This window comes from Arachis duranensis, chromosome 6 (assembly GCF_000817695.3).
Source record: "Arachis duranensis cultivar V14167 chromosome 6, aradu.V14167.gnm2.J7QH, whole genome shotgun sequence".
NCBI lineage: Eukaryota > Viridiplantae > Streptophyta > Magnoliopsida > Fabales > Fabaceae > Arachis > Arachis duranensis.
The window spans coordinates 105,143,377-105,166,264 of NC_029777.3; the positions used below are offsets into that span (position 1 = coordinate 105,143,377).

General features: G+C 32.5%; 1 protein-coding gene and 1 long non-coding RNA gene across 3 annotated transcripts; one reads left to right on the forward strand and one right to left on the reverse strand.

Moving 5' to 3' along the window:
* Window positions 1-8,821: 8,821 nt before the first annotated feature.
* On the reverse strand, window positions 8,822-10,808 carry LOC107495404 (uncharacterized). The gene is made up of 6 exons (XM_016116553.1): window positions 10,580-10,808; window positions 10,347-10,489; window positions 10,022-10,216; window positions 9,732-9,932; window positions 9,541-9,619; window positions 8,822-9,450 (listed from the first exon to the last, which is right to left on the reverse strand). Exons 1-6 carry the CDS (start codon window positions 10,806-10,808, stop codon window positions 8,822-8,824), a joined length of 1,476 nt encoding a protein of 491 aa, XP_015972039.1.
* Window positions 10,809-15,655: 4,847 nt separating this feature from the next.
* Window positions 15,656-22,275, forward strand: LOC127748380 (uncharacterized). Of its 2 annotated transcripts, none has more exons than XR_008010472.1 (8): window positions 15,656-15,883; window positions 16,001-16,118; window positions 16,354-16,573; window positions 17,392-17,464; window positions 17,583-17,731; window positions 18,063-18,123; window positions 19,353-19,429; window positions 21,208-22,275. It is a non-coding gene; the product is annotated as an uncharacterized LOC127748380 (long non-coding RNA). The 2 variants fall into 2 exon arrangements; XR_008010471.1 differs by having other exon boundaries at window positions 21,214-22,274.
* The last annotated feature ends 613 nt before the right edge of the window (window positions 22,276-22,888 follow it).

The following is a 22,888-nucleotide window of genomic DNA, read 5'->3' on the forward strand; positions in this document are numbered from 1 at the left end:
AAGTGGAAGAAAGAAGGAACGGCTAGAAGCAAAGAGGGAGCAATGAAACAAGTGAAATTGAACCAAGAAACAGAAAGTTGGAGTTGAAGTTAGCCCTCAAACTTTGGCACAAACTTTTGGTGCAAAGTTAGCCTCAAAGTTTGCCCCCAAACTTGAAGGCTAACTTGAGAAGTTGAAATTTCTTCCCTGGGCACTCAAAGTTTGCGCCAACGATTGCCCCCAAACTTGGAGGCTAACGTTGGCATATCAATTTCTCCCAGGGGTAGCCAAAGTTTGCGCTCAAGTTTGACCCCAAACTTGGAGGCTAACTTTGGCATGACAATTTCTCACCCAGGAGAGCCAAAGTTTGCGCTAAAGTTTGCCCCCAAACTTAGAGGCTAACTTTGGCACCAATTGTATTTAAGGAAAGGCCAAAGTTTGCGCTGAAGTTTGCCCCCAAACTTTGGCACAAACTTTGGCACCAGAAAAAATGGGCTTGCTGATATAAAAAGTTTGCCTCAAAGTTAGCCCCCAAACTTCAACTCAAACTTTGAATCCAACTTTTCAAAACTCAAATCCGGTTCACATGGTTCACTTGGGTTTCTCTCCAAACTTCAAGAGCAATTAACCAAGGCCTCTTTCAACCCAATTCCACCAAGAGCAAAGGCCCAACTCAAGGCTTGAAGATCAATTGAAGAAAGTGTATAAATAGGCTAGAATTACTGCAATTTAATTTCCAATTCCTTTGCTATTGTTCTTGTTGGATCTAGGAAGGCATTGAGATCTAGACTTGGTTTTCTAGTCTCTTGGGTCCTGAGATCTTGATTCATCTTTTCAATTCTCTGTTTCTTGCTTTACTTGTTCATTTACTTGTCTGTTGAATTCAATTCAATCCCAATTCCCATTTACTCTTCTGTTTGATGCAATTTAACTTTTTCTTTGTTTAATTTCTGCAAATCCAAGTCCCAATCCCCTTTACATTTCCAGTTATTTACATTTCTTGTCATTTAAGATTCTTGCAATTTATACTACTTGTTCTTTAAGTTTCTGCCATTTATTTTCTTGCTCTTTAAGATTCAGCAATTTATTTCTTGTTCTCTTTACTTTCAATGCAATTTAAATTCTGCAAGTTACCCATCAATCAACCAAATCTTGATTCGCTTGACTAAATCAACCACTAAACTAAAATTGCTCAATCCTTCAATCCCTGTGGGATCGACCTCACACCCGTGAGTTTTATTACTTGATGCGACCCGGTGCACTTGCCGGTTAGATTGGTGTTATTTTGGAAGAGATTCTTGTCTCAACCAAAATTTACCCATCATATACTCAGCACAGTTCCTCCTTACTCTGGAACGATTGGCCAATCTGAAATTCCGTCAGGATTCACATCATGCATACCCTGCCCCACGAAGGTTGCCTCTACGTTCTGGTGTTGGCCGATGGCTTTCAAGTTCAAGGACGACAGGTGCGGAGGGTACTCTTGTGTTCCAGAACCGGAACCTCCATGGGATGTAGGTAGATCGCTTGGAATATCATCATCACTGTCCCCACCAATATCGACCGGCTCCTCATCCGAATCATCGTCACGCGTCGCATTCTCAACTCGATACGGTCCGGCCTCAAATTCAAAATCAGGCACAACAGGAGGCACACTAGCATGAACAGCCCTAGCACGTTGGGGCTCAGGAATCACAACCGTTGCTGTTACTACAGGCATCGATGTCGAGGCACCACCGACCGTCGTCGACTAAGGATTCGGTACCGATGTCTCAGAGCTATCGACACCATCTTCCAACTTCGCAAGCAGCTCAGGTATCCTCACCTCCGGAAAAGTACGTCTAGAGTGAAACAAGACCTGCAGGTCTTCATCTGACCTTATCACAAAGGTCTCATATCTGACACCAGCTGACACAACGACAATAGGAATCTTGTAATCCACACGCACCGAGCTTCCATAATATGCTGAGCTTAATCTCTGCCAACGTACTTGAAGATCGGATAAAAATACTAAGTGGTTATCTATCCGTGAATTTCACACCATGCCTTTTGCACTTTTGAATTTTTCCAAAGGAATGGACCAGAGCCACAAAACTTTTCTCACCATCCATTTGTGAGGAATAACACTCTTCCTCCATATTTGGCCCCTCCACGGTTTATATAGACAGCCCCGCTCACACATACTGAACGTAAACTGCTATAGCCTCTAGTGGTTTACGTACGAACCCCTATGCAAATAAACCGCTACTGGCAGTAGCGGTTTATGACCAACTCCAATCAAGCAGAAATCGCGACAGGCTACAGTGGTTTCCATGCTGCCACATTTCAACGTAATCCGTGATTGACAACAACAAATTCTGTATTTGTGTAAACTGCTGATGTGCGGAAAACAATCCGACACAAAACTCACCGGCAAGTGTACCGGGTCGCATCAAGTAATAATAACTCACATGAGTGAGGACGATCCCACAGGGATTGAAGGATTGAGCAATTTTAGTTTAGTGGTTGAATTAGTCAAGCAAACAAGTGTTGATTGTGTGAATTTGTGTTGACAGAATATAAATTGCATAGAATGTAAAGGGGAGTGGGTGATTTGCAGGAAATTAAAGGGAATAAAAAGAAAAAGAGCTGAATCTTAAAGTGCAAGTAATGTAAATTACAGAAACTTAAAGTGCAAAAAATGTAAATGGCTTGAATTATAAAGGGAATCGGGAAGTGGATTTGCAGAATTTAGACAAGGAGAAGTAAATTGCAATAAACAAAAAAGTAGAAGAGATATTTAAAATGAAAATTCTAGATCTCAGGACCCAAGAGACTAGATAACCAAGTCTAGATCTCAATGCCTTCCTAGATCAAAACCACAATTCAATTGCAAGAGAATTTAAAATCAAACAGAAGAATAACTAAATTCAAATTTCAATATTTCAAGAGTGCAGTAAATCAAAACAGAAAGATGGATCTCAAGGTGAGATTGAGACAGAATTTCCTCAACTATCAACACCCAAGACTCAAATAAAACTTTGCAGGAAAGTAAACAAGACAACCCAGAGGAAGAGAATTCAATTCTCCTCCCAGAAACTCTCTCAAATGTCAAGTAATCTCTCAAAAACTCCTAAGCAAAAATCCCAATTCAAAAAGCTCTCCTTTTCAAAACTTAAATTCTAATCTATTTATACACTTTCTTCTAATGATCTTCAAGCCTTGAATTGGGCCTTGGCCTTGATGGAATTGGATTGATAGTGGCCTCCATTGATTGCTCTTGGTGTTGGGAAGAAATCCACTTGTGAACCGGGCCATGTAACTTTCACGTTTGAGCCAACGTTTGAGGTCAAACGTTGACTCAAACGTTGCCGTGTGAACAATTATGCAGAGGCCCAAAATTCTGTCATCCACGTTTGGCTCAACGTTTGAGGTCAAACGTGAGCTCAAACGTGGATCTCCCCATGCCTTCTTTTTGGCCAACGTTTGGCCCAACGTTTGAGGTCAAACATTGGCGCAAACGTGGCTCAATTAGCTCATCAATCAGGGGTGTTCTTCCATGCTCCTTTTTGCCAAAATGTAGCCAACGTTTGACCTCACGTTTGAGGTCAAATGTTGGCTCAAACGTTGCTGTGCCCAGGGGTGATCTTCTTAGCTTTTATGGCGCCAACGTTTGACCTCACGTTTGAGGCAAACGTTAGCACAAATGTTGGGAACATTGCCAGTTTCGGAAGCTTGAACGTGCTGTCCACCCCATACTATTATACATTGTTGGAAAGCCCTGAATGTCTACTTTCCAATGCCATTGGAAGCGCATCATTTGGAGCTCCACAGCTCGAATTATACTCCGTCGAAGGTGCAGAGGTTAGCTGGCCTTACTACAGGTTGGTGTCATGTTTATTTATGCACTTTTCGGGGCAGTTTTCTCCCTCAATTTTTATATCCACCATGTAGTGCCATATATGCTTGGAAAGCTCTCGATTCCTATTTTACAATACTTTTGGAATCGCCCATTTGGAGCTCTGTAGCTCAAGTTATTCTCGTTGGACGTATACCCCTTCAGGCTGTGGGGAGCAACGTTTCAAGCAACATTGGAGCACCAACTTTGGCTCGTCCCCACATCTTGGAAGTCTTAGGTCTTAGGAATTTCACCCAAATGATACTGTGGAGATCTCTTTATAGATAATCACCTTGAAGCAGCTTATGATTTCTGTGTTTTGGCCTTGACTCTAAGTGTCTTGTCTCAAAGCGGCTCTTTAAATAAACTTTCAATCAATACTCCTAAACCAGTTGGTTTTAAGGTATTAGGTGTTAAAGCACCCCTGAGGATTTACTTGCTCAAGCCTCTCTCTTTGACACATTTCGACCACAAGCATTTACTAGGCTAGTAACTCTTTGAGTTCTTGTTTCTTTTTTTTTTTGCCTAGTAATTGATGCTCAAAGCCTTGGACCATGTTCTTTTTATTTTTTTCTTTTGTTTTCTTTTGCTGCTTCTTGGATCAAAAGATGTTTGAGAATCTCCACAATACTTCTTTGAACTATATTTCCTGCCTATGAGCTCCCATGCAGGTTTTCACCAACATGCAACCTCAATACACATTCATACAACCAGAACCACCACTTCCCTTAATCTTTTTCTTACCTCAAGATGAATTTTTGGTTCCTCAATCCTTCTCTTCAAAGAAACGTTTTCTATTTATATTTTTCCAATCCTTAAGTGCAAGCAATTTTCAAGTGTATGGTGCTATGATATACCAAACATCTTAGTTATTGAACTACAAGGAAATTATACTGAACAGGGGTACAATATCACTTTCAATCATAGCAGTTTTGAATATAAGACAATCACTTAACAATACAACCTTTTGGAGTTTACTTGCTTCACTCCTTCTCAGCACCATTGTTGATCTTTGCATCCCTCTTTGTCTCTTTGGTTGATGGTGCTTAATCCTTCCTTAGATTCAAGTGACTGCCTACAACAAACTTTGAAAGTTGCTTGTTCCCCAAGCACTTGAAAAATGGTTAGCATGCATGAATTATTTGTGGGCTTTTGAACTTACTTTGGTGTGATCCCAAGTACTTGAAAAATGGTTAGCATGCATGAATTATTTGTGGGCTTTTGAACTTACTTTGGTGTGAGAACACCAAACTTAGTACATTGCCAATGGTTCCCATGCATCAGATTAACCATGTGTGAAACTCTTTTTTTTTCTTTTTTTTTTCAAAAGCAATAAAACTGATAACAACAGAATAGTTGATTAGTTTATCTAAATGCTTGAAGCTAGTATAATGCAGAAGGTGAGAATATGTTGTATGATGGAATTTTGGTGGAACACCAAACTTAGAATCCTTCATCCTCCCTTAGATTGTTTTGGTGTGTAACACCAAACTTAGCTTCTTGCAATATAGATAAAACTAATTAACCTTTTTATTGAAACAGATATGAAAAGAAAGTTACCTCCGGTTGGGTTGCCTCCCAACAAGCGCTCTTTTATTGTCACTAGCTTGACATCTTGCTCTTTGATTATGGAGGCTGAAAATCATAATGCCTCTGTTTTTCTCCTCTTGCTGTAGGATTCCTTTCCTCAATGATCTGCATAATCACAAACAATCCAAATGAAAATTGGATATTCTAATGCCAGAATTTAGTCAGAGGATTAGTTGACACAATGTGTCAAACAGTTAATAGGCTTTGAGAGAAAATCAGAAGAAAATTGCTTTTGTTGTACAGAACAACAAGAAACGGACACAGAACCAACAAAGCAATGTACTCTACTGAGAGAGCAAACTGAGTGTTAGTTTAGGCAAAAATTCAAACAGTTAGTGGGTTAGTCAAAATTAGAGAAAAATAAAGAAAAAGTGCTTGATCTAGATCACCACCTCACTTAATCATTGTCAATCTAATTCAATCCCCAGCAACGGCGTCAAAAACTTGATGTGCGGAAAACAATCCGACACAAAACTCACCGGCAAGTGTACCGGGTCGCATCAAGTAATAATAACTCACATGAGTGAGGTCGATCTCACAGGGATTGAAGGATTGAGCAATTTTAGTTTAGTGGTTGAATTAGTCAAGCAAACAAGTGTTGATTGTGTGAATTTGTGTTGACAGAATATAAATTGCATAGAATGTAAAGGGGAGTGGGTGATTTGCAGGAAATTAAAGGGAATAAAAAGAAAAAGAGCTGAATCTTAAAGTGCAAGTAGTGTAAATTACAGAAACTTAAAGTGCAAGAAATGTAAATGGCTTGAATTATAATGGGAATCGGGAAGTGGATTTGCAGAATTTAGACAAGGAGAAGTAAATTGCAATAAACAGAAAAGTAGAAGAGATATTTAAAATGAAAATTCTAGATCTCAGGACCCAAGAGACTAGATAACCAAGTCTAGATCTCAATGCCTTCCTAGATCAAAACCACAATTCAATTGCAAGAGAATTTAAAATCAAACAGAAGAAGAACTAAATTCAAATTTCAATATTTCAAGAGTGCAGTAAATCAAAACAGAAAGATGGATCTCAAGGTGAGATTGAGACAGAATTTCCTCAACTCTCAATACCCAAGACTCAAATAAAACTTTGCAGGAAAGTAAACAAGACAACCCAGAGGAAGAGAATTCAATTCTCCTCCCAGAAACTCTCTCAAATGTCAAGTAATCTCTCAAAAACTCCTCAGCAAAAATCCCAATTCAAAAAGCTCTCCTTTTCAAAACTTAAATTCTAATCTATTTATACACTTTCTTCTAATGATCTTCAAGCCTTAAAATTGGGCCTTGGCCTTGATAGAATTGGGTTGATAGTGGCCTCCGTTGATTGCTCTTGGTGTTGGGAAGAAATCCACTTGTGAACCGGGCCATGTGACTTTCACGTTTGAGCCAACGTTTGAGGTCAAACGTTGACTCAAACGTTGCCTTGTGAACAATGATGCAGAGGCCCAAAATGCTGTCATCCACGTTTGGCTCAACGTTTGAGGTCAAACGTGAGCTCAAACGTGGATCTCCACATGCCTTCTTTTTGGCCAATGTTTGGCCCAACGTTTGAGGTCAAACGTTGGCGCAAACGTGGCTCAATTAGCTCATCAATCAGGGGTGTTCTTCCATGCTCCTTTTTGCCAAAATGTAGCCAACGTTTGACCTCACGTTTGAGGTCAAACGTTGGCTCAAACGTTGTTGTGCCCAGGGGTGATCTTCTTAGCTTTTATGGCGCCAACGTTTGACCTCACGTTTGAGGCAAACGTTAGCGCAAACGTTGGGAACATTGCCAGTTTCGGAAGCTTGAACGTGCTGTTCACCCCATACTATTATATATTGTTGGAAAGCCCTGAATGTCTACTTTCCAATGCCGTTGAAAGCGCATCATTTGGAGCTCCACAGCTCGAGTTATACTCCGTCGAAGGTGCAGAGGTTAGCTGGCCTTACTACAGGTTGGTGTCATGTTTATTTATGCACTTTTCGGGGCAGTTTTCTCCCTCAATTTTTATATCCACCATGTAGTGCCATATATGCTTGGAAAGCTCTCGATTCCTATTTTACAATACTTTTGGAATCGCCTCATTTGGAGATCTGTAGCTCAAGTTATTCTCGTTGGACGTATACCCCTTCAGGCTGTGGGGAGCAACGTTTCAAGCAACATTGGAGCACCAACTTTGGCTCCAACATTGCTTTCCTTTGCTTCCTTTCATGGACTTCTTGTTGCCTCTTGCTTCAACCTTCCTTCAAGCCCTTTTGGTCACCTATCATCAATCAACAATTGCATCAAAGCTATGCTATAATCATGAGAGTTCTTCTTCTTCTTGATATATAAGCAATTATTGCATAAAAACTCATGAAAATGTATCAATTTATCCATGGTTGATTAAATCTAAGAAAACATGAATTTCAACCCAATTGGCTTACTTATGGCTTAAGAAAGTGCATAAAACTAAATGAAAACAAAGGAAAAAGACTAGTAAAACTAGGCTAAGATGACTTGTCATCAACTGCTACTGCCAACAGCGATTTCTATAGATACATAAAATAATGTATTTGCGTCTTCATTTTGAAAATAATGCATTTGCATAATTTTAAAGGTGTAAAAATTTATTTACGTAAATTGCCCAATATATATCATAGCTATATTTATACCGGATTCATTTTCATATTGGATTAATGAATCATTGATTACTATACTTACCTTATCAATATTTATACTATTAAGATTATTTATATTTTATTTCAAATTGATCTGTATAATATTAATTAGACTAACATTTATTAGAAGATCAAAAATTATTCTTTTAGAGTGTTAGATACTCTACAAAAATATATACTCTTCAATATTTATATATTTTATACTTTCATGTAAAATTTAAATTTTATTATTTAATATTCATATTTACTATTTTTTTTATCGAGATTTCCTTTATATATATATATAGAGGTGACGTCTATAGTGGTTTGGATTTTAGTGACCAAAAATAGTTAAAAATTGACTGATAAATAGCAAAATAACAAGTATAATTATCCGTGCCATGCACGTGATAAGATTGAAATTATACTTTAAAATTATCTTTTTAAAATTAATTTAAATTATAATAATTTGATTACTAAAAAAGGAACATGTTATATATTATTTTTTTTAATTTAATGTTAACTAGTGTATGACCCCGTGCTCAGCACGGAAAAATTTATAAAAGTAAAAAAAAAATTTATATGCTTCGATATTTAAAACAAAAGTATAAAATAATTATTATTTTAAGAAATTTATAAAATTATTATTAAAATCAAAGTTTAACTTAAAAAAAGTGAGTAATAATTATTTTATATTTTTTAAGGTCAAATAATTATACACTGATACAGAATTTAAAATAAAATTAAAATATTTACATTAGAATACTATTTTTTCAAAGACTTCTCTATAAACAACATTGATGATTGAATTTGCAGATATTCCTACATGATTCATAAGTAAAACTTTTAAATTTCTCTTACTCTTAACTCTTGAAAGTGCCACATATAGTTGGTCATGTGTAAAAATTGGTTTGGGCAAGCACAATCCAACATGAGATAAAGTTTGTCCCTGAGACTTGTTAATTGTCATAGCAAACGATACTATTATAGGAAACTGTCTTCGTTGGAATCTAACTGGGACGGTTTCATTTGTTGGTACCATATTCATTTTTGGAATCAAAGCAATATGACCAATATTATTACCCGTTAAGACTTCACATTCTATGACATGATTTCCAAACTTCCTAACTTGTAGCCTTGTACCATTACAAAGACCACTGAATTGGTCAATATTCCTCAGTAACATCATCGGAACACCAATCTTGAGTATTAACTTATGTGGAGGCAAACCAGAGCAATTTATGCTATTCAGTAATTCAGGACCATAGAGATCTAGTTGACTCTCCATATTTTCTTCATCCATACAAATAGAATCCGAACTAAGATATAATTTTTCCCCTTCAGGAATGATAGCCATCAGATGGTTGTTGACCTCTTCAACGATGTCTATTGTGGGAGCCAGTATAGTTCTTGCTTTCAAAAAAATCCTTTGAGGACATATTTTTCAAAATATTTGGATAAGAAAAATGAACCAACTCATCAAATGCCTGGTCCAAAGAAGGAATAACAATATCTCCTGGAAGACATATCTCAGATTCACCATCCATATTGTCACCTATTAGACCATCACCAACTTTCAATAATCACTCACCAAATTGCTCTGTCTCATCTTGATCTGAAGCAGTCGTCTCTACAGAGAGTCTCATGTTTTTTGTTAGTTTGAGCACCTGACAAAACTTCCAAAGGTAAGACGAATTCACGGTTGAATGAACGATATCTTGTCTCGATTCTCGTGGAATGACAGGAAGAATTTGTCTAAAGTCTCCACCTAGTACAACCATTTTTCCTCCAAAGGGCAAATCTTTGCTATATGTTGGAGAACACCTCATGATATCACCCAAGCATTTATCAGGCACTTCATAGCGTACCTACTAACCATTGGAGTCTCATCCCAAATTATAAGTTTGACTTTTAATAGCAACATTGCTTGAGGAAAACTAGGTTTGATGTTACATACAGAATCCTCAGTTATGTTCAGCGGTATTTTGAACCTTGAGTGTGCCGTTCTTCTATCGGGAAGAAGTAAAGATGCAATACCACTCGAAGCAACGTTTAACACTATATCACCCCTTGAGCGAATCTCAGCAGACATAAGATTCCAGAGAAATATTTTTCCAGTACCCCCATGACCATACACAAAGAAAAAACTCCCCTTCATCACAATACACAGCTGTAACAATTTTATCGAATGCATATCTCCGCTGAATTATTGTGATGGCTAACATGTCTGAGGCATTTTTCTTTAAATCATCCCTGTTAAAGTTTAGCTCTTCCCTAATAACCCTTTCGGTTAACAAAGAACTATCAACTTCAGTTGCTAAAGGCATTGGAGGATAGTCTTTCAAGGTTTTACCATAGGAATGTAAGATCTTGTCTATATCCATTAAGCACAACTGTTTAATCTCATCATCTGACATTGTTAATTCTGCATATTATACGATACTGTAAAAATTTAATCAAACTAAAAATGATCAATAAGGAAGAACTTTTATCATTGTAATTAATAAAAACTCACCCCTCATGTTCATTATAGTTCTCTGTCGATACAAAATATCATCTGAGAGTTCATACCAACATCTATCCCAGACATATTCTGGTCTTGAGATATTGTTGGATATTAATAGAATGACAAATAACCTCCTAACATATGATCCTGAGGCCCATGAGCTTGCTTCCTTAATTGCATCAATGAATTCTTTGTCATCTTGCAAGAGTCCAAGGGCGAAGCATGCATCTCTATACATAGCATAAATTGTTTCTCCTACTGTTCTTATATCTCGAAAACTCATACATCCTCTTTGAGTATTCAAGAGAAGTCGTTGGTAATATTTTTCAATATTTGCTGCAAAAAATTTGGTTAAAATCCCACTTTTAAGTTGTTAAATGGATTAAGTTACGCTATTTTAATTATTATGTAGCTACACATTCGCATAAGAATAATTTTCCTAAAAAATATAAAAAAATAAAAAATTGTATAATCTACAGATTATAACTGTTGAAAATTATTTGAACATTTATTTTCTAGTTTGTATAAATCGAATAAAATGGACGTGGGTATAGGCTGTTAAGATTTTAAATTTAAATTATTAAATAAGTAAGATCAAAATTGAATATAAACTCGTCATTACCTGTAGGTACATGAGTCTTCCAATTACGAAGCCTTTCTTTCGAGGAAACCACTTTGAAGAATCGTCCTTCCAAACAAACTTGGTTGGAAACTCAGCATATATAAGTCAGACTTCGAGCATAGGGATATGACATGTTTGCCGCCATCCATCCCAAAAATATGGACTTATGAGATATTACTCTTTCGACGATATCATTCACATTAGAAGTTTCACCATAAACCACATGTTGCTCATCCACCAAATGGAATAGAAGTCTAATCACAAATGGTTCTTTCTCTTGGATTTCGTATCTAAATAGACGCCAGACTGCCTCACATGCCGAAATGTACCTACAATCGTAGTAATTCCTAATTTTTCTCAACAACTTGTGTGGCTTCTGACGGATCACCAGCATTGTATAGAGTAGTTGTTACGTGGTCATTACCCTTGTATACATACTTAAACAGATACTTAATAGAACTTGTTTGACATGTGTATTCCACATTTATGTGGCACCCGAACTTGAGCAACAATTCTGGATTATACGGAATAATGAACTTATTGTCTAGTACACATTCCTTTTCTTCACTGTTCGACCGTTATCAGTACGCCTATATTTGGAAAATCCGGCCTCATCAATGAGTGTTCACTGTCTAAACTCTTTAGGATAGAACTTTGAACATGATCCATTCTTCATGCAAGGTGAATTCTTATTGTACGGACCACATGGACCATATACCATGTAATTTTGAATAGCTCCATGTAGATTTGGCCTTTTATTTTCATCAAGAATCTCAATTGTTATAGATTTGGCCTTTCATTTTCACGTCAATTTCAGAGTGGAGAGGAGAGAAGTGTGGGAGTGGGAATGGGTTACGGGCTTAAGCCGTTGGGGATTCAGTTTTTTTTTTAAAGTCAAAACGGCACCGTTTAGAGGAGTTATTAACAAACCGAAAACCCTTTAAAAAAACCAACCAATTCTAATGGTTCACCGATTAATCACATATACGACCGGTTTTGTAATGAGTTTTTTTGTCAGACGATTTACTCATAACATCTGTTAAGGCATTTCAAAATTTTATAAAAATATTTTATTTAAAATTGTTAATAAAATCTTAGTTGTACTCTGTTTCAAAATAAATAATTATAATGATATTAGTATTTTATACAACAACCCATATAAAAAAAATTTAAATTTCATACAATATTTTTTCGTTCATTTTTAATAGCTCATAAATACAAAAAAATATTGTACGGAATTTAAATTATTTTTGTATTAGTTTTTATATAAAATACCCATAACATTCAATTCAATTTATATAGAGATGCAAATTCGATTTATTTAATTTAATTTATTTTTGTATGTGGTATGATTTGATTGAAAGAGTAACAATTTATAATTTTACCTAGCATCAATAAATGCAAATTATGATTTGATTCTTCTATAATTTTATCTAGCATCAATAAAATTCCACTATCACTGGTTTTTTTAAAAAATTAAAATCTAAAACGATGGTTAAAAATAAATAAAGAGGATAGATTTAATTCTTCTATAATTGTATGCATTTTTTTTCTGATTTGTATTTTTATCACAATCTACAAGTTCTATGTTTTATAACTTAACAATAATTCATATATAGTATATAAATAAATTTAATTAGAATAAATAACAATTTATTTATTTTATTTTAGACTTTATAAAAGAAAAGACTAATTCACCAATATAACGAATTATAATTAATGTAATATAATTAATTAAGTAATATAAATTATAATAAATTATATTAATTATATTAATATTTAAATATCTAATCAAATCAATTAGTTGATATAATTAAGTCAGTGCAATAAATTGTATTGAATGAGTTAAAATAATTAAATTGGGAAACACTCTCCGAAGCATGCCACGTCAGCTTCATCATTAAGTGTAGACATCCGATTTTTATATAATAGAATAGATACCCATAACATTATAATTATTCATAAGTTGCATATAATTCGAACCTTATGAATTTAATTTACTACATATTTGCCTAAATCGAATTTATTCAATTCGATTTATATAGAGATGCAAATTCGATTTATTTAATTTAATTTATTTTTGTATGTGGTATGATTTGATTGAAACAGCAACAATTTATAATTTTACCTAGCATCAATAAATTCAAATTATGATTTGATTCTTCTATAATTTTATCTAGCATTAATAAAATTCCACTATCACTGGTTTTTTAAAAAAATTAAAATCTAAAACGATGGTTAAAAATAAATAAAGAGGATAGATTTAATTCTTCTATAATTGTATGCGTTTTTTTTTCTGATTTGTGTTTTTATCACAATCTACAAGTTCTATGTTTTATAACTTAACGATAATTCATATATAGTATATAAATAAATTTAATTAGAATTAATAACAATTTATTTATTTTATTTTAGACTTTATAAAAGAAAAGACTAATTCACCAATATAACGAATTATAATTAATGTAATATAATTAATTAAGTAATATAAATTATAATAAATTATATTAATTATATTAATATTTAAATATCTAATCAAATCAATTAGTTGATATAATTAAGTCAGTGCAATAAATTGTATTAAATGAGTTAAAACAATTAAATCAGGAAACACTCTCCGAAGCATGCCACGTCAACTTCATCATTAAGTGTAGACATCCGATTTTTATATAATAGAATAGATAGAATAGATACCCATAACATTATAATTATTCATAAGTTGCATATAATTCGAACCTTATGAATTTAATTTACTACGTATTTGCCTAAATCAAATTTATTCAATTCGATTTATATAGAGATGCAAATTCGATTTATTTAATTTAATTTATTTTTGTATGTGGTATGATTTGATTGAAACAGCAATAATTTATAATTTTACCTAGCATCAATAAATGCAAATTATGATTTGATTCTTCTATAATTTTATCTAGCATCAATAAAATTCCACTATCACTGGTTTTTTAAAAAAATTAAAATCTAAAATGATGGTTAAAAATAAATAAAGAGGATAGATTTGATTCTTCTATAATTGTATGCGTTTTTTTTTCTGATTTGCGTTTTTATCACAATCTACAAGTTCTATGTTTTATAACTTAACGATAATTCGTATATAGTATATAAATAAATTTAATTAGAATAAATAACAATTTATTTATTTTATTTTAGACTTTATAAAAGAAAAGACTAATTCACCAATATAACGAATTATAATTAATGTAATATAATTAATTAAGTAATATAAATTATAATAAATTATATTAATTATATTAATATTTAAATATCTAATCAAATCAATTAGTTGATATAATTAAGTCAGTGCAATAAAGTGTATTAAATGAGTTAAAACAATTAAATCGGAAAATACTCTCCAAAGCATGCCACATCAGCTTCATCATTAAGTGCAGACATCCGATTTTTATATAATAGAATAGATTGGATTAAATCTAAAATAGTTATTAATCGGTTTTAATAATTTACTTTTTTCAATAAATCAGACATCTATTAATCTATTATCTATTATCTATTATCTATTATCTATTATCTATTATCTATTATCTATTATCTATTATCTATTATATAATAGGAGAGTAGTAAGGAGGTCTGTGATCGACAAGTGGAGCATTTCATGCTCGACACGTGGAGCATTCTGTGCTTGACACTTGGAGCTGTGTATGATTGACAAATGTATGTTTTTAATGCTGGGCACTTCACCGTTTTCAATCCAAAAAAATAATTGGGCGGGATTTGATTCAAATTCAAATTTAAAAAGGATTTTGTTTCAGGACTTTCAAGAAGAGAATATGAAAGAGAGAGAGAGTTGCCAGTTTTGATAGGGGGAGTTGTTGGCACCAGTCTCTCTCTTTCCATGCCGCAGAGAAGAGAAAAAGAAAAGGTCAAGGAAGAAATAAAGCACGAAGGAAGAAGGAGAAGAGGGTGGCGATGACAACGACGGTAACCAAGAAGGATGCTAGATCGACAGAGAAAATAAGAGGAATGAGGTGACGGCGGTGATGAAGGCTACTGCCGCTGTTGGATCCATAGAACTGCCTCTACCTCAGAACGCCGTCGTAGCCGTTCCTTCGCCGATGGATGCTGCAAATAGAGGATGGTTAGTTCTCTCTTTATTTTGTTGTTTGATTTCGTTATAACTCGAGAAGAATCCTTTATAATCCATTTTTCGGTGAACGACAGCTTCAAGTTCCACTGCTCCATGGTAGGAAGTCAATTAAAGCTCTTCTTCATCATTTTATTACCAGCAGCTGATGATGATGTTGCTTAGAACTCTATTATTTACAAAGTTGTGTATTTGAAAACTCATTTTAAATAAATTTTCTTTGCTAAATGTAACGAGTCATGATAAAATAGATATTTGTAAATAAATTTTAGTTAATATATAAATTTTCAAAAAACAGATCTAACAGGAACTTATCATAATGCAAACTGTTTGGTTATAGCTGCCTCTAAATCGAATGCAAGAGAGCGAAAGCAAATAGAGCAGTGAAGGAGAAAGAAGGAGGAATGAGGCAATGGTGCTAATAGAGGCCACTGTGGATGCTAGATCTGCCACTGAAGAAGAAAGTCGTTCGAGAGAGGGGAGCTTCCAACGAGGCATATGCTACTCTGTTGTACGGTGAGGAATCCTTATAATCCAGTCGGTGAATGACAGCTTCAAGTTCCACTCCTCCATGGTAGGAAGTCAATTAAAACTCTTCTTCATTCTTTTTAATTTTTTGGTATAAATTTTTATTATAATCTATATTTCATCTTTTTAATTTTTAATGAGTACAGTTATGTGTTTGGGTCAGATATTGTAGATTCAAGAACCAGTTTGGAGTTTTATGTGAAGGTCACCATTATGCCAGATTTAAGAAACAGATTTACACGAAAGTCACCATTATGGACTGGGATTCGGGATTTGTTCAAGTAAGTTGAAGAGTGCTTCTTTTTAAATTATTACCAGCAGCTAATGATGATGTTGCTTAGAATTCTATTATCTACAGAGTTGTGTATTTGAAAATGTATATGAAATAAATTTCCTCTGCTAAATGTAACGAGTCATGATAAAATAGATATTTGTAAATAAATTTTAATTAATATATAAATTTTCAAAAAGCAGATCTATCAGTAACTTATCATAATGCAAACTGTTTGGTTATAGCCGCCTCTGAATCGAATGCGAGCGAAAGCAAATAGAGCAGTAAGGGAGAAAGAAGGAGGTTAGATTGAGAAAGAAAGGAGGAATGAGTCAATGACATATTCTACTCTGTTGTACGGTGAGAAATTTTTTCTTGGGAAATTGATTTGCAACAGTAGATCCAAGAAGGACATGTTTGTTGTGATCTCGAATGGAGTCTCTGATTGCCTGCAACCTCCCCCAGGTAACGCTATCCCTTATAATTTCCTTTTATTGCGTTTTGCATTTATGCTGTTATTATAGGAAGGAAAACATTGCTGCCCAAGATGGTTGAGAATGATGCTATAAATTGAAATTTTGACATTAAATCTCTGCACTTTATACCTCATTTAACATGATCGATAATATTTTTATCAAGTCCAAATATATATCATCTTAGAGTTTAATTTAACATTATTTGGACCTTCTCAATTATACCGGTACTTTAATCACAGGTTGAAAGCAATCTTTTTTCTCATTCAGAATTTTCTTGGTTCCTTTGAAAGAAGTGGTTAGTTTAGTAATTCCATCTATTAGTAACAATCTAGAAGAATTAATTTTCAATAATTGGAATATGCAAAATAAATCTTTTATTTTGGTTTCTAATTGAAATGAGTGGTTGTGTTCTTAGTCCAATATAAGATAAGGTATCTACTGCATTTTATGCATTCAATATAATATTTTTTTTGTGGTTTCTACAAAATTTTCTATTACTAGACATGCTTTGGGCCTAAGATAAGGAAGATATTTTACAGCTGCAAGAGCAATAGATGTTTTGAATTTCACTCCACTGAATAACAAACCCATTAAGAAAAAGAAAGAAATACTAGACAAGTTATGTGAGAATCCCTTTTACTTGAAAATTCTCAAGGAACATGTACTGAATTAGTGTTGTGTATGCACCACCATGTAAACACGGCTTCTCTGTTCCTTTACTGTTCCAGTATAATAGTATTGTTCTTACTGATTCTACCTTGCTTTGGACTATTTTTTTTTCTTAGCCCTCACATGCTTTTTTTCCAGGGATTAATTAATGTGAATTATGAATCAGAAATGGAACACGAATTTATTTCTGTATTTCGGAAGGGATGGAGAGGTACAAAGTAACTTAATTTTGTCTTCCCATTTCTAGGACTTAAGAAGCTGTTCATTTTATGTTCATCTTCCGAATATTACTTGAAATTAACATTTTTCTTTGTTTTTCAATAATCCAGGTCCTTATGTTGTTGTTTCTCTGGATAGGGTTGTGGATGTTGATAGAAATCTAGGAGATGAAAAGTTGGTTACTGATGGATTTCAAGAACCCATAGATACGTTAGAATCACTGACATTAGATTTTGAGGCCAGTGAATTTGAGCAATAGGTAATGTTTACATATTCTATAATGATTGAAACTAGATATTCTTGAAATGTGCTGAACTGGTTTAATTTAACTAGATATTCTTAAAATTTATTGAATCCGTTTCCAGGAGGGAGCACAATGCCTAAACTTTACTTAGCTCTAAAATTTTGGTTAATCTACAATAAAATAATTGTTTTTTTTTTTTTGCTTTCAAATGATTGCATGCATATTTTGGTTGATCTACAATAATCCATTTCCTTTTTATTGTTGGATAGCTTACCGGGTTTGTCTTCTATTAACTATATTGCTAATTTTTTTTGTCTATTTTCGCAACTTATTTCATTTCTTAAAGAACATCTGAGGTGGTGATTGTCTCTCATGGAGTCTTTGATTATGCCAACAATGTCCTCCAGGTAACACTATCCTTTATAATTTCTTTTTGTGGCCATTTGCATTTATGTTGTTATTAGAGGAATGAAAAGATTGCTGCCTAGGATGGTGGATATTGATTCTATATAATGAAATTGACATTAAATTTCTACATTTTATGTCTCATTTGATATGATTGATAACATTTTTATCCCGTTCAATATTATATTTAATGTTATATAGACCTTTTCAATTTTGTCGGTACTTCCATCCTCATCATCATAGAGTTCATGAGGAAGCTCAATAATATTTATTTGGATTTGATGCCTGTAATCAGCAATCCTTAATCTATAACATATAGAGAAGAAAGAATAAACATTTGTGTGTTATATCCATTTCATTTTAATTAATTGGATCTAACACTAAAATATATTTGTGTTCTAAATTTGCACCCACCATCTCATTGTTAGGGATTCTTTCATTTGGCATGTTAAACCTTTCATACTAACACTTCACATATGCCAATATAAATTTTCTCGAAAGATGTTTCGAGGTCTTAATTTATCAGCTAGAATTGATTTCAGTAAAAAAGATTTGGTTTTGGAAATTCTACAAGAGATAATTTTAGAGCAATGAAGATCATCAAGTAATGTAAAATAAATTCTTTGTTTCTTTTGTTTGGGTATATGATAATGCAGATTACAATGTTAAAGTATTTGATTAACATATTTTAAAGGTTTATGGGATTTTTGTAAAAATTTTAATGAATATGGAGCAGTTTGTTTTTTATCCGAAACTTAATCATGTGATACTTTCATGAGATGGTTTAAAACAAACCAAGCCATGGAGCAGTTTCTTGGACTATTAGGAGTCTAACAGCAATAGCAGAAAGTTGGAGATGCTGCTGCTCTTGAAGTTAGAGTTGCTTCTCTTGAAAATGCTACCCCTCTTGAAGTTGGGTGTTTTTTTATAATTTAAAAAAGTTTGGTAAAAGCTATTTATAACATCAATGATTTTTCTCAGAGGCTATAGTTTTTTTTTCCTAAACATAAAATGTTGTTCAGCGGTGTATGCATATCTTAAGTTCAGGAGTTGTTTCATAAAATGCTGGAGTAAAACAACATCACACTTAAAATAAGCATAGTCATTGTTGTCTGTTGACATCTTATGTAATTTAGTAGTTTTGACTTTTATAGATTTTTTCTTGTTACTACAAATTTCGATTTGCTTTTAGTTCTGCTAAGTATTTTGAAAACTTGATTTCTTTTTTAAGGAACAACTTCTCTGACAAAGCTCAAGGTGTGAAATCTGTTGCAATGTGCTCCGGCTGAAGTTGCACCTGCCAAAGCGGTATGAATGATTCATCTGCCTTAATCGCTATTTTTTCATCCTTTTTTATGTTTAAATTAGATCATTTTTGTCTCTTCTTTAATTTGTTCAGTTTAATTCTTGGATGGCACTCTAAAATTTAACTAAGTTTATATGTATTTAAATAATTTTGATCTTTCTTTTCCTTCCATAACTAAATTTTGTATATGTTTTTTTAGTTTCCTTTAAAAATGAGTTTCATACCATATATAAATATCAAAAACTCAAGGACATATAGATAATGCAAACGGTTAAAGTCATGTATTACATGCAGTATTTTGTGAATATGCAGCAATAATACTAATAATAGTTTATAAATTATCTGCATTATTATTCAATTGTGTTGGCCAGTGATAAATAATTTTACTTCATTAAAACTGTCATTGCAGTGTTTTTTAGTAAGCACAGAAACCAAGTTCATGGTATATAATTATATCACTGGCTTTGCTGCATATTTGGTTCTTCTTGAACTGTGTTTTGTTAGTATTATTGTTATTGTTTGTGTTGAAGCTTGATATGTTTTGTTTTATGTTCCTGGTGGGTTAAGTAGGAGATTACAAAAAGAGATATTTTATTTGACATATGGTTAGATGTAAATTATAGCCTTTTTTTACAAAGGATTTATGTATAATTATTAGTGTTTATCAGTGTAAAAAGAAATAGTCTTCACATGTTAGAGAGCCAATAGCACTTTTGTCTTTGCTGCACTATAAAGGTTTTGAATCGTTACTATTCTGTCATATACTCATGATTTTTGTTTAATTACTCATGTTGCAAATAAAGGAAATTTTTTTGTTTTTAATTGAAATGATTGGCTGTGTTTTTAGTCCAATATAAATTATCTATCACCAATAACCATAGTTTCACCAATTTTTTCCATAGATTCTAATTTTTAGTATTCTTGAATCTTTGAATTAAATTTGAAATTAAGATATTTTAAGGAATTACAATATGAGGGAACCAAAAGCATGAGAGAAATGAGTATTATTAATTTACACGTAATGACCAAAGATAAAGTATGATCATTTATCTATATGTATCTTTTCTTTCTTTTTATTATCAATTACTATCCTTAAAGATCAAGAAAAATGAAGGATATTTGATTGAAAGGTGCTTTAGTTCGAATTTCACTATTTAAATATCTTCATGCCAACTTAACATTTCTTATTATATATGATTTATAATGATTTGAATTAATCAATGATCTTGCTATTTACCTTTTTTTTGTGATGTGATGTAATTATCTTTCCTTGAATACTTATATTGGGATCCGGTAAAAATAGTGATGAAAGAAATTAAAGAAACAGTTGCCAAACTTTAATTTTAGTGTGACTATTGAATTTTGATTTTTTAGATATAAAGTACCATGTTTAGAGGCTTATATATGATGCCGCCTTTATGTTCTAATTGCTTTTGTTTGACCCTGTTGACTTAGAAACGATACTTGAAACTCATCAAATGTAATAGTTAAGTTCAACACTGTCCTTTAATTATATCATATATCTTTTTGTTCTATTTTTGTTTTAGTAGTTTGAAAAGTTTTCTTTCAAATCTTACTGTTTTTTATGAGATTATCAACCAATGCTTTGAAGGTAAGTGAAAATGATGTGACAATGATCTTGGAATATGATAATATAGCTGATTGATTCATGACTCATTTTATATAGAGACAAGATTTAGGACATATTTGTTCGAATTTCAAAAAGTGATATTGGATAGTTTTTAACTCAAGTTATTATGTATTTATCTTTACTTTCAAGCTACAGAATTTACATTATGAATGTCAGAAGTAAATCCCTCTCTTGCTGAGGAGGCACTACAGGAACTCATGAACAAGATAGCCAATCTAAAAATCAAACAAGAAGATTTGAATTTGAAAGTAAAGCGTAGTATAAAATAGAAGAAAATGATATTTTTCGAGCAAATTATTTGTTCTAGGAGATGGATTATGCAAACTTGAGTGTTATTGTTGGAAACAAGGGAACTTAAGTGATAAATTGTGGATTATGCAAAAAATCTAAACGTGGTCAAGTTAGTGTTGCACAAAATATTTTAACATTTAAAAATAATTTGCAATTACTATATGTTTCTTTTTCTTATAGTACTTGCTTGAACTTGTGAGAAATGTAATATCATTATTTTTAGCATAAATTCAGTATTTTAGTTGATGAAAATTTCAAAAAAAAATTAGTTTTAGTTTATAATTAACATTGTAAAAAGTTGTGAAAGGAGTTGCAATAACTTTTAAGTTTATCGCATACTAAATTTAATTTAGAAATGGAGTTGAAGAAACTAAATAAAATATTTTAGTATGATTAGTTTAGTATAGCTTAAACATAATTCAATATTTCTAAAGCATATGTATTTATTATTTTCTGTAGTTATGCCATAGTAGAAAATTGTCGTAGAGAAATTGTCACAAAAACTATGTGCATGTGGAAACATAATAACAATTTTATTAGCATATAAAAAAAACAAATTTGTAGGTCTATATGGGATGAAGAAACAAATTTTATAATAGAAAAAAAAAGGTTTGGAATAAAACATAAATTGATAAATATAATTTTTTATGCATTTTATCTGATTCAAAGTGTAGTTAGGATTAAAAAACAATGACTATTACATCAATATGGTAATTATAAAATAAAGAAAAAGATTAATATATTCATAAACTTTTATATTCACGCATTATGTATTTAAATTTGTGATGAGGTTTGTTATTTTTTTGGAAGGGAAGAACCTTTCTTCGTATCTATTTAAGAGAGTGTGGTTGCTTTTGGGAACAAAGATGGTTGAAGAAGTAAAATTTTTTTATTTTTTTTGTTAAAAATTAAATGCAGAATGTAATAGTATATTCCTTAACTTACAAACTGTTATTGAATATGTATATAAAAATTTATTTATGTTTTTGATATGAAAAAAATTATCCAGCACATATAAACAAGATAACATAGTTGCTATATATACATTAGATTATAAATTAAGTCTGTTAGTCTTTATAGTTTTGTAAAATTTTCAATTAGGTCCTTATATTTTTTTTCTTTTAATTTGATCTTTGCACAATTTTTTTTTCAATTAGGTTCCTCTTAACAGTAATTAGTTTAATTGTATAGGACTCAACTAAAAAAATTGGTGCAGCAATCCAAATAAAAAAAATATAAAGATTCAATTAAAAAAAATTGGTGCAGAGACTTAACTAAAAAGAAAAAAATATAAGAATTTAATTAAAAATTTTACAAAACTATAGAGACTAACAAAATAATTAAACTAAATATATATTAATACTTTTATAAATAAATTATACATAAATACAATAAAATAGATTATGTACATGACCCGGGCGTAGCCCGGGCTTTGCACTAGTATATATTGAATGTGATCATAAATAATATAATAATAGTTAAATCCACCAATAAATATATTAGTTATTATCACACTATA